This window comes from Lactuca virosa, chromosome 3 (assembly GCF_052849685.1).
Source record: "Lactuca virosa cultivar CGN04683 chromosome 3, Lactuca_virosa_CGN04683_v6, whole genome shotgun sequence".
NCBI lineage: Eukaryota > Viridiplantae > Streptophyta > Magnoliopsida > Asterales > Asteraceae > Lactuca > Lactuca virosa.
In genome coordinates, this window is record NC_136428.1 from 51007336 (window position 1) to 51020219 (window position 12884).

Here is a 12884-nt window from a genome sequence, read left to right on the forward strand (position 1 = left end):
TCAAGTATACAACGATTTGAACACAGATGTAAAAACTATACTTTATCAATATGATGGTTGTTGTGCTTTGATTACTATTATTCAATTGTTGTGATACTGTACATGACATCATCCGCCCCGAACGTTTCCTCCGTTCTGGTTTGGGGGTGTGACAAAAACCAATTAAAGCAAAAGATGATTTTTTATGTGTAGTTTACATGGGTTTTAGTCTTTTTATTATTTTGATGTTCTTTAAGACTAATCATATAAGGGCATTGCCCGAATTAATTGAATGTCATTGTAATATGTTGTAATGTCCTTGTATCGTTTTGCATTGTTTTAGAACGGGTAAATAGCACAAAAGACACTACGTTTACACGAAAATTCTAATTTGACACTGTGTTATTTTTTGTCTCAAATTTGACACTGTGTTTTCTAATTTGTTACAATTCTGACCACTTGAACGATCAACCCGGTTACTTGTTGGCGTGGCATGATGACGTGTCATTTTTGGTGACGTGGGATGCTGACGTGTCAAAATTGAATTTTTTTTCCACAAAAGACACTAAGTTTTCATTTTTTTTTCGATTGACATTAATTTTTTTTTTCAATTTTGACACTCTATTTTTTTGTTCCAAATCGAAAATCATTTTTTCCAATTTTGTTCAATGTCAATCATTTTCTATTTGAAACCTTATAATTATTTAATCGTAAATAAAAATACGTGTAAAATCTACAACAAAAAATAAAATAAATAATATTTCATAAGTGATAATTGATAAAATTTTGTTATTCTTATTTGAAGTTTATGGTTAGTTCGGCTCGCATTATATAACCAAAAATATTTATAAAACATATGCTTTGAATGTAAAAAAAAACTTTGTATTTATATAAAAATATGGTTTTTAAATGAAAAAAATTGTTTTTATATGGTTTAAAATGTAATAAAAAAATATTTATAAGGTTTCAAATGGAAAATTGTCAGCCTTAAACAAAATTGAAAAAAATAATGTTCGATTTGGAACAAAAAAAATGTCAAAATTGAAAAAAAAAATTAAACTTAGTGTCAAAATCGAAAAAAATTAAAAAGTTAGTGTCTTTTATGGAAAAAAAAATTCAATTTTGACACGTCAGCATGTCATGTCAGCATGCCACGTCATCAAAACTGACACGTCATCATGCCACATCAGCAAGTAACAGGGTTGACCGGTCAAGTGGTTAGAATTGTAACAAATTATAAAACACAGTGTCAAATTTGAGACAAAAAATAACACAGTGTCAAATTAGAATTTTCATGTAAACGTGATGTCTTTTGTGCTATTTACCCATTAATTCAACGAATGACTTGCGAAACTTCCAGCAAAACCATCCTCAAAGTGATCATCAAACTTATTATTGTAACTCTCAATTAAGTTAATAGCATTGTTGTTTAATAAAATTCGTTCATATACCATTGGAGTTGGAACACATGTCTTCGATTTTTTTCATTGACTTGATGAACTCTTCTGTATCTTTATACATTGTAACCTAGAGGCATTGTCATACGACAAACCACTGAGAGTCGACAATCGTTGACTTTTGTGCGCAAGAGGTATTGTACATGTTTAAATTGAGAAATGAGATTCAACACAATATTGTCAACAAGACAATATTTTTGTGAGTTGTGACCTTCACGCATACCACTTCAGTTAGTTATTCTGTCAAAATTGTTGAGAGAATGTACCACATTTTGGATTCTCTTTAAACAGGATGGACCACATAAACGGATATAACCCATTGGTTATCAAGTCCACACCAATCCCTTTCATATCAGGGGTCATTTTGTTGATTAGCAATTATTTTTTGTTATTTTCTATAATCCTATAAAAACATATGGTGTTTTGTGAATATCTCATTTTATTTTTATAGTCAATTGACATTGATATATCATATACGATTGATTTAAAATACTTGTCATCATTTTAAATGAGTATGATAGGAAGATATGTAGGAATAAAAGTAGAAGGATATTTAATTTCTCTGATCTTTTTAAAAATCAAAATCAGACTAGGAAAACAAATATATTCCACCCCAAAATAAGGTTTTTTTCCAGGGACCAATAATGCATTGTTTGTATCTTGAAGAAGTTGGTATGAAAATGTGAAAATGTACATATTGCGCAAGAAGCATCGAAGCTTTGCAGAGACCACTACTAGTGTTTACAATTTGGAAGCTGCAATTACTGAAAACACCATATTTTTCTTCTTTGTTAAACAAATTTTGTAGACAATATTATTAAATGAACTAAGTTGGTACCCAAATAAACCACTCGGACAAACACTTGATGTTGTCGTCATTCAACTGGCTTGGTTTGGCTTGGCTTGGCTTGGCTGTGCTTTGTCCCCCTGCCTTATGGAGTCAACCAACACTTCCCAATCCACAACTCTTTTTTTTTTTTTTTTGTCGTTGTTGTTTACTCTTGTACAACAATCATTCTTTCATCTATCCACCTCTATAAAATATAAATAGTTTACATACAACTGAATTCTATTTTTGATTTATTCGAGTTTCTATTCGTTCCACCGAGAGCCGCCCGAGACTTCTGAGGCGGGCAATGATTTCCTTGAATGATGGCCGAGCCTGTGGCTCGCTGCACACAAAGGAATGGAATTCATCATTGCATTCCATTATCATGTTTGCTTTGGTTAGCTTTATTGAAGAAAGGGAATTATTCATTCAAACATGATGTTATCTAAAATTACAAAACTAATCAAATTATATACATAAATAAAGAAAAAAAACATTATTATTATATGAAAATAAACTTTAAACAAATAAATAATTTGCATATAAACATAATTCATGGCATTTGAAATGTGTATATATATATATATATATATATATATATATATATATATATATATATATCGGATAGTGAAAAAAATAACATTTATCACTTTAATAGAACTGTTTACAAAAATAAAAATAAATTCCATGAGATCTTGAGATAAAACTACTACAAGAGTTAACTTTTGGAAAAAAAAAATATATGAAGTTTTGAATTTTTTTAAAAACATTATACTAATTGAAGCTTATTTAAAAGAAGTAATTCATAACTATAATATATCATTACTCGTTCCATTTCACCAAGGAATGAAACTGAATAATAATCAACACAGGAGAAGGAATCACATTTCCATGAGGAAGGAATCTCTTGGATTACTACATATCAACACTACCTTGGATTTAAACAATCTCCAAATAAAAAGTAATGTTCCTTCAACATAAATAATAGATAAAACATGAGTACATGACATGTGTTTTTAGTTAAATAAGAAAAAAAGGAATGAACAAAATTCGTAGAAATGATACCACTATTTAGTGATCATTAATAATGTTTATTGTGTCCTTCAATTCAAATTTAGGACCTACTTGGATTTTGAGCTAAAACAAGCAATATATTAGTGAGTTTGTTTAGAATGAAGGATTAAAAATCATTGTGTGTGGTTTTGTCATGCATCTAACTTATCTATTGCGCTTAATGTTAGTCGGCATTGTCAGTTGGGGCTACTAGATTCCACATAAAACTTTTAGAGTTGTAACTGGATTATGTAATAATTGTCATGATATGATGGCTTAGTTGTTTTAGTTATATTTTGGTTGATTTAAGTTATGGCATTCGTTGTGGGCAGTGTTATCGATGGCGATAGCGAGGTCATAGCGACAACCTACCTATAAGCTATGTCGCGATAGCGATGAAATAGCGACGGCTATTTCATTTTTAGAGAATACCTATTAAAAAATTATACTACTTTTACTTTCACCTAATTAGCAATTATAACTAATAAATAAGCTAAAAACCCCAAGACTATTAACTCAAATAAGTTCTAAAACATGCATACTACCAAAAAAGACTATTAATCTTTGATTGCAAGAGAAATCGCAGGAAGAAGGAAAGGAGCTGGCAATAGTTGAAGAAGCGGAAGGGAGGCTGGGTCGAGAGAAGAGCGTATGAACCTTCTTTGACTTAGTCAACTAAAAAAAACCCTAAAACGGGTCTATAGATACCGTACTAAAAAAAAAAAAAAAAAAAAAATCAAGAACGTCGCTATTGAGCCCATAGCGACCCTTGAACGCCTCGCCTCGCAAAACGCAATAGCGGTCGCTATGCTCGCTATTGATATCACTGGTTGTGGGGTGCTTTTGATTTAGATACTTGTTATTTGTTGATGCTTAGTAAGATGGAGGTCTCGAGAACGAGGAGCATAAGGAATTGTGTTGTGGTGGTGGAGCGAGGAAGTCCAAAGTAAGGTTAAAGTAAAACAAACACGTTTTAAATGAGTGGCAAGGGTGGGGAAAGAGACAAGGAGACCAAACGAGATGTGAAGAAAGCAATGGCTATAGTAAAGTATAAGGCATATAAAGAGATATATGGGAAATTGGATGCAGATAGAGAGAAACAGAATCTACAAGTTAACACAATCCAGAGAGAGCAGGCAAAGGGACATAGGAAATGTAGGGTGTGTTAAGGACAGCAATGGTCGTGTTGGTGTTTTTTGTGAAAGATGAGGAAATCAGGTGAAAATGAAACAATGTTGGAGATGAGAAGGGCAACAACAAACTTGCAATGATTGCTTCTTCACAGATTAAAAAGTGAGGAAGTCGCAGGCAACTATCAAGATATAAAGCTTTTTAGGCATACCATGAAGCTGTGTTGGAGGCTACGCTGCGACATGATACAGCCATATCGGAAAACCAATTCAGATTCATATATGGTAGGTCCAAGGTTTAAAAGAACAGAATCGCGCCTCGAGGCGTTTTCCCTTCGCCTCACGAGGCGTAAGCCTCGAGGCGGAGCGAGGCGTAAGCCCGAGGCGGAATTAAAAAGTAAATATAAAAACTATATATCTTATAAAAAATAAAATACTAAACATATAATTGAAACTACAATAATATATAATTGAATCTACAAGGGTCTGAACTTCTTTGGCTTCCTAATGCACTTGACTGTCTTTGGTCGTCATTCTCCTCACCTAGACCAATAAAGTTCTCTTGGTGCTTCTATTTCAATATCTTCTACACGATGTGTAGAATACACAGAATAGAATACTAGAAGGAATTGTAGAATACATGGAATAGGAATATAGGATAATAGGAATGTCACTTGAATCCACTAAAATACCAGGTAATCGAAGCATCAAAGCATAAGACTGGAATTTGTAGGTAGGTTGTCAATTTTTCAGTCGGCAATCAATTTCCCGTCAATCTCCAATTCGGCATTCCAAAATCCAAATTGACAATCCCAATTGCAAATTGAAGCAATTCCGTTTGGTAAAAACACGTTCCAGCATTCAATTTGGCCATGGGATGGGATCGTCAAAATTAGACTAAAAATCAAGGCGTACGTTTCTGAAAAACGCACCGCCTCTACCGATTCATATACGCTTCACCTGGACGAAGCGTACGTCTCAATTCCAACCACAGAGGCGGCGCCTCTAGTTCGGCCATGGTCCGCTTCGCCTTAAGGCGCGCCTCAAGGCGTACGCTTCTGACGAGTTTTAAAACGATGGGTAGGTCGACGACTAAGGCGATCCACCTCCTTAGACGCCTTACGGAGAAATATAGAGAAAGATGTAGAGATCTCCATACGCTGTTCGTTGACCTTTGACCTTGAGAAGGCATATGATATGGATATGGATATGGATATGGATATGATAGTGTGTCTCCAGAGAGGACATGGAAGCCAGCCTTGGACATTTAATAAAAGGGTCTCTAGAGAAATATGGCAGGGATATATGTGATATGTATCAACCAAGGACCGAAACTCAGATACACAACTCATAGTCTTTCTCGTGGAACAACTAGGACCAAAACTTAGGCCATACATTTTGGATGAGATCCTCATCCAGAGAGGGATGTCATGCCATGACAACATTGTGTTAATGCTAGGTTGGATATGTAGAGGACATTCATTGCAAGAAAAAGGATTACAGATAATATTGAATAAGTATGGTTCAATTCCAAAGGGGAGCATAATAATAAGGGAGTCTTTATTCTCTAACGAGGAGCAACTACTACACCCAAATGAGAATTTTAACTTCTTAGGGTCTATGGGATGCCAACATTACCCAACATAAAGGCATGGCATGGCATGGCATGATGGTTAAAGTAGAGGGTGGCCATTTTAGTTTTGTGCAACAAGAGGGTGCCAAGGTAAACTCTACAGGGTGTGGCAGTTAGTTAGGCGTAGGTCAGCTAATTTGTACTAATCCGATAACCAAGGCATGCAAAAGGAATAGGGATTGCAGACATGTGGCATACGAATATGGCAATCAGAAATAAGCTAAGTGGCATAGATCATCGAAAAACTAAGGAAGCAAGATTAAGGTAGTTCGAGCATGTGCAAAAATGGCAATCAATGACTAAGCTTGGGAGGGTAGAGACATTTACGGTCGATGAAGCAAGGCAAAGCAGAGAGGTTGTCCGAGGAAGTACGAAAATCGCATGAGGTTAGACATGAAGGTGTTGCCACTTTATGAGGACATGACCTCATTCATATACAAGGGGGTAAAGGCTTCAAATCAGGGTAGTAGAGTAGTATAGGTTTTAGTTACCAACTTTATCTTTAGGAGCCTCTAACTACATTATTTACCTTCTTTAATATTCCAATTTTTTCTTTAATCTCTTTTGCTAGTATCATATTTTTAGATCCACCCCTCCAAAAAAAAAAAAAAAATTCCCTTGTGTTTGGCTTGCACTCTTTTTTGTCATAAGTCTTCTATGGAAGCAACCTCTCTACCCTGAAGTGAAGAGAAGATCGTCTACATCTACCCACCCCTTCCCACTTTGGTTTTTGGATTCCGATACTATTGTTGTTGTCTTTGTGCATGATGTTTAGGAGCTTCATAGTAGGTTGTATGTATAGAAATGTTGATGTTAGCATCCCTATGAATTATCTTGAATTTGTGTGTTTGCCTAGAGCTTGTTGTCCCTAATTGCTTGTTAAGTATGTCACAAATATATCGGTACTCATTCTATAACTAATTAATATGCAGTGACAAAACTCACATGCCATGTAAAATAGTCGATGAGAAAGAATCAAAGAAGAAGAAGATATTAATATGAATAGAATATTGACTTACGGATGCCAACAATCAGTTATGATTCTTGCAACCACACGATCAACAGTTTCAGGAATGTCAAGGTGTCTATACTGAAAGCCAACAGCACCAACAACCTGCATTGAATTCATCTCTACCCAAGGTACACGCAAAGTTGCCAACTCCCATAATATTACACCAAAGCTAAACACATCACACCTGCAAAATAACCCCATCTATTCTCTTAGCTACATACTGAAACATACATTCCTTCCACAATCCAACTCCACAAATTTAAATAATTGCCTACTTACTTTTCATTCGATGGTTCGTTCCTTAGTACTTCCGGTGCCATCCATTCAGGCTGCAAATAGTTTGATCCAATTAATGCTATTTTGACATTTTATATTATTATATACAAGTGACATTCAGTAACAACATAACATACAGTTCCAGCAGTAGATTTCGAAGACAGAAAAGTGTGGTGTTTCATGCGTGACATCCCAAAATCAGATACCTGCATACATACGTTAACAAAATAAGTATGTAAATACATATTAACAACCAACTTTTATCATATATATATACAAACCTTCACAACCCAATTTTTATCAACAAGAAGATTTGGAGTCTTTAAGTCCCGATGCACAATAACTGGATTGCTGGTGTGTAAATAATTCATTCCCTTTGCCTGAAAGTGTTTCATAAAATTAACAACAGAAAAACAAAAAGGTTAAAAGCTGGAATCATTTGATTTTTACCACATCAAGAGCCATACGCATTCGCCTCTTTTCATCAAGTTGGACATTTGGCCGATGAAGCAGTTTATATAAGCTACCCCTGGGTAACATAAATCAAACAGGAAACAAGATAATGAGAAATACTGAAAGATAATCATCTCATAAAAAATATATATAAAAAAAAATAATCCACCTTGGTAGAAATTCTGTGAGGATGGAAAGATTTGGTGGACGAGTAACTGCTCCCATGAAAAGAACAATATTAGGATGTCTCAACCTCAACATGATCTCAACCTACAAAAACAACACTCTCTTGAATACTTTTTTTGAACAATATGAATGCTATGTTGACTCCAATAAATGACACAACTTAAAAGCTGTAGCACTTACTTCGCTTTTAAACTGAGTTAGTGCATCGCCTGAGATATCCTGGTTCATAAACTTCTTCACAGCAACCTCCTGTCAACAAATACCATCATATCAACAATTTAATCAATTAAACAGAAAAAATCTTTAAGTATAATGTTATTAAATATCAACTTACAGTTCCATTCCATTCTGAACGATAAACCTCACCAAAAGAACCTGGAAGAAAGGAAGTACCATAAGACTGTTATGTAGAATAAGATTTCATTCACACACTTGATTCTCTAGATGATGCATAAAGAAACAGTATATAAACTTTTTTACCACCATTTAAGTAACATTATACAGTTACTGATTTAAGAAACAGTAAACAAGGGTATCTGTATCTCACCTATACCAATCCGTTCTCCAATCTGAAGATCCTCCCACAGAATTTCCCACTCAACTGCAGTAAGACTAATCCCCTCATTATGGCTTTCACATGTAGATTCAGAAAGTATATCTGTTTTGGACATTACTTCTTGCTGTGTTTGTAACCCAAAAAATGTAGCATTTGTGTTGTCATGATTAGACATGACTAACACTTGACCATGTTGACCACCAACATTTAACATGTCAGCATCTAACAAATGAACAGTTTCACATATGTCTGCTTCTCCCTTCACTTGGTTATTTACATTTAAAAGGGAATCGAGCGATGTTCCACCATTATTTAATAGAACTGCATGGAGTTTTTGAGCAAATTCTGGGTTTTTTGCAGCGGTTATGACACATTCAGACACATCTTCAATCTGCAATTTTTGTGCAGGGGATGTTCTTCCACCAGCATTTGATGGGCCTTCATGTGACCTGCTGAGGATTGGAAGAAGGTTACCAAAATCATACTCAAACCTCTCCGTTTGATTTCTCTTCATAACTTTTCCATCCTTTAGACCTTTTGATTGTGAGCCTATAATAGAACTAGAAGTCACTTCAGAACCTGAAGTCCCAATTTTGGCAACATTATCTGCTTGAGGTGTAGCTGCTACTGAATCTAGTCCAAAATTTGGAAGATTATAGCTCTGAACCTCAGAAGGAATCAGGGTGCCTGGAGCACCCATTAAATCAATAATGTATTCACTGCATCAATGAAACCAGATCCTACATCAATGTGCATCCTTCATAAATAATAGGTGTTGTACAAATACAAGCAAAAATATGTATGCATACAAGCACAAATGAGCAAATCATACACATTCATATTCATATATATGCATATGAAATGGTGGAGTTACTAATTAACAAAAGACATGATCGCCTTACCTTCCATTATCGATCTTGATCAAGTTCACAGCTCCATCATCAGTGCCAGTATAGTAGCTCCCTTTTACCAGACTACATGGAAGGTTGATCTTATCAGCGAGTACCTAGCATTAAATGAATAGTTGACAAAGTGTTCAAAGAAACTTAAGATTATACAAGGTAAAGAGGGCAAAGCATCATGCTAAACTTATGCCTTGTGAAGGACATGTTTTGGGGTTGAACTTTGAGAATTGGTTTTATAAGATTTTGACTATCTATCAACAAACTGCTTAAAAAACTGATACACGAAGTTGAATACCTTAAAAAGCAAGGCCCTGTGGCGGGAAAGTCCAACATCAAGACAACCAAGAGGAAGAATGATAGTGTTCATGGAATTCCTTAACTCATAACTTCTAAGAGTCCATCTTCTCAACATTTCATCTGCATCACTAACAGGACCCCCCATTTGAGCAACGACAATATTGGCAAGTTTTTGGATTAATGTACTCATAATCTGCCTAGTCCCAGCAGCCTGGCATTCCAGTGATATAGTGGAAACTCTTTCCTCAAGATACCGCAGTTCCTTATCAACCATTCGGTCAACTAAAATTACTTCATAGTCAACATTATCTGAAACAGTTATTGCTTGAAGATCCACTAACAATGGCATCTTCCCTTGTGTGATTGAACTTGAAGTAATCCCATATACATCATAGAAACCGTCCATCACTTTCTCATCATAATTTACAACATTATTGCTCTGCATGTACAAAATTCTCTCCATCATTTACAAGCTTGTCTTTAAAAAGCATGTTGCATAAGAAGCATAAAAGCAGTACTACATACGATGGTAAATATTAACAAGTGTAGAACTTGAAATATATAACTCAATTTCACAAGATACCATTCACATGCCAGCAAAAACTTTGATAGATATGCTTTTATTGTATGTGCCCAAGCATGCTATGGATGCTTGATCACACATACTGTTTGGTGTAATGGAAAAGGAGACAGATTAAGAAGTTCTGTACTGTTCACTCAAAATATGTCAATCAACTCCTATTACCTTTATTTGCAAAACAATTATTTAACATTTTATCATTTAGTACATAAAGCTGATAAACATTCAATTGTCTAAACAGCATTGATGATGATAACCATTCGTCCAGCATTCATTCCATCAATAACAGCTAGAGCTTACAGTAATTGTGATTCAATTTAAGAAAATATTGTTATAAAAACTTATATCCTCTCAATGTAAACTTTGTTGTTACTTGGGCTTAGTAGAATTATGTTGCAGATCCATGTGCAAAGGTTAAATCTTCTAAAACTTGTGGTTATCTTCATATATTTCCTTCTCTAACAAGAGCTGAATCATTGATTGTTAAAAAGACACAAATTCAAAATTCAAGGATCCCTTATGTCGTAGATGTCAGTACGATCCTAAGCTAATCAATGTTTAATACATCAACCTTCGAAAGTATATATTGAAGTCCAAAGAAACTCACGCTACTGAACACAGCACTTGGATCAAAAGTAGAGTTGAAGCCAAATGCATATTCAATTATGTATAGAATGCGATTAGTTAAAGTAACCTTACGTAGCCATCAAAATTTAAGACCTAGAAAAATATGAATACATTACCCAATACCGAAGCGAAAGAAATTCAACGAAGGGTTCAGAAGGAGAACAGCCCAAGCTTCTTTGCTTAGCAGCCTTAATTTGTTCGGTTTCAGCATCAGGTTGACCCGTCTCGACCGATCCCGATGAGACACTAATCGCAAGAGCAAGTTGCATCTGAAATTCCTCTTCGAAGAAATTAGAATCAACTGTGGACGAGTTTGAGATGTCGTTGACGTTCTGGGCAGATGAAGATAAATCGGCTCCGGTTCCATCGACAATCGGCAACATAGATGGAGAAGAAGACGATGAGTGAAACGTGGTCGTTGCCGGAGACCGTGATGACGGGTCGGCAGTGGCCAGTCGATTATTGTTATCGTTGAACCCACCACCGATGTGAAGCTTTCGCAACAGATGCTTCATCTTTGACATCGTCGTCGATCGATGCGCATCAAAAACTCGCACTCTGTCTCTCGCACACAGAGTCTTTCTCTGTCTAGAATTCCCCTTAAAAGTTTCTCGCTCTACCAGCTGAAAGGGTGATTCTCTTAACCTACGCCCACTTCTACGAGTAGTACCCGCTCGGAAAAAGAATTAAGTTAGGTAATTATTACTTTTCCCAAAACACCGCTGCAACAAACATAACATTATATAAAAAGGTAAAATGATTTTGAAGAATAATATATTTTTTAGACAAAATATGCAATTGGTTCTTGTTATTTGTCAAAAAATGGTATGGTGACTACAACCATGAAAATTTTATGTGAGCCCTCGTTTTTTCCTTTCACTTACCTTTGACTTTCTATTGGTGCAAACATGAAGCTTGCTAGGAATTGGAATCCCATTGTGGATAAATTCAAAGCTAAGTTATCATCGTGGAAGGCGAGAAATCTTTCATTTGGCGGTAGGCTCATCTTTGTTAAGCTCGTGTTAGGAAGTCTTCCGTTATATTATTTTTCCCTTTTTAAAGCACCTAAGGTGATGTTTGGTTCGCAGAATGGTACTGAAGGAATTTGAATTGGAATTAGAAAAGGAATCTGTCAGGAATTTGAATCCAATTCCATATGCTGTTTGGTTGGCAGGAAATGGAATTGGAATTAATTCCAGATTCTGTTTGGTTCGCAGAAAATGAAATTAGAATTCATGTAAAATGACAGAATTACCCTTTTGTCTGTTTTTCTTAATTTTTACTTTGTTTTTTAAGTTATATGTAAACATATATTATATAAATTATTGAAATAGTAAAATTTTAATTTATTGATTAAACATTCATGCAAACATATTATGAAAATCATGTTAATAAACATCATAAGTTAAAGTCATTCCACTTCGCATCATAATAACGTTACCAAAAAGCATATCAATATTTTGATACATCCCTATCGAAGATACCAAAAACTTACAAATCCAAAATACCAAGCAACATCCTAATAAACATCCCAAAAGAGCTTAAAAATCCAAAATACGAATTAACATCCTAATTAATAATACTACCATTCCAAGATGTATTTGACCCAAACTTCTCTATCGTCTTCTTCAATTTGCCAAAAATTTTGTACGTTTATTGGATCACTTCTTATCTTGGTCAAAGCTTTGAACTTCTCGACTTAACTTAATGAACTCATCTTTAAAATCTCCGGAGGGATCTTCTCACTCAATTCGTTAATCTTCATGTCAAATTTAATACCTTGACTCAAATCTTTTGATATTTCTTTAAGACTTTCAGTAATCAAACCAACCGCATTATGGAACACATCATCGGCACGCCGTTTCCTCTTATTAGAGTGAACACTTAGTGAAGTTTCATCATTTTGCACTG

At 34.9% G+C, this 12884-nt stretch overlaps 1 protein-coding gene across 1 annotated transcript; it reads right to left on the reverse strand.

Moving 5' to 3' along the window:
* Positions 1 to 2085: 2085 nt before the first annotated feature.
* LOC145165666 (Protein kinase superfamily protein) lies at positions 2086 to 11635 on the reverse strand. Its single transcript, XM_079084455.1, has 13 exons — positions 11090 to 11635; positions 9765 to 10205; positions 9467 to 9570; positions 8556 to 9283; positions 8343 to 8383; positions 8189 to 8257; positions 7992 to 8092; positions 7820 to 7898; positions 7651 to 7749; positions 7507 to 7575; positions 7373 to 7422; positions 7101 to 7277; positions 2086 to 2608 (listed from the first exon to the last, which is right to left on the reverse strand). The coding sequence occupies exons 1-13, from the start codon at positions 11495 to 11497 to the stop codon at positions 2506 to 2508; spliced, it is 2469 nt and encodes an 822-aa protein (XP_078940581.1). The 5' UTR covers positions 11498 to 11635; the 3' UTR covers positions 2086 to 2505.
* Between the last annotated feature and the right edge of the window lie 1249 nt (positions 11636 to 12884).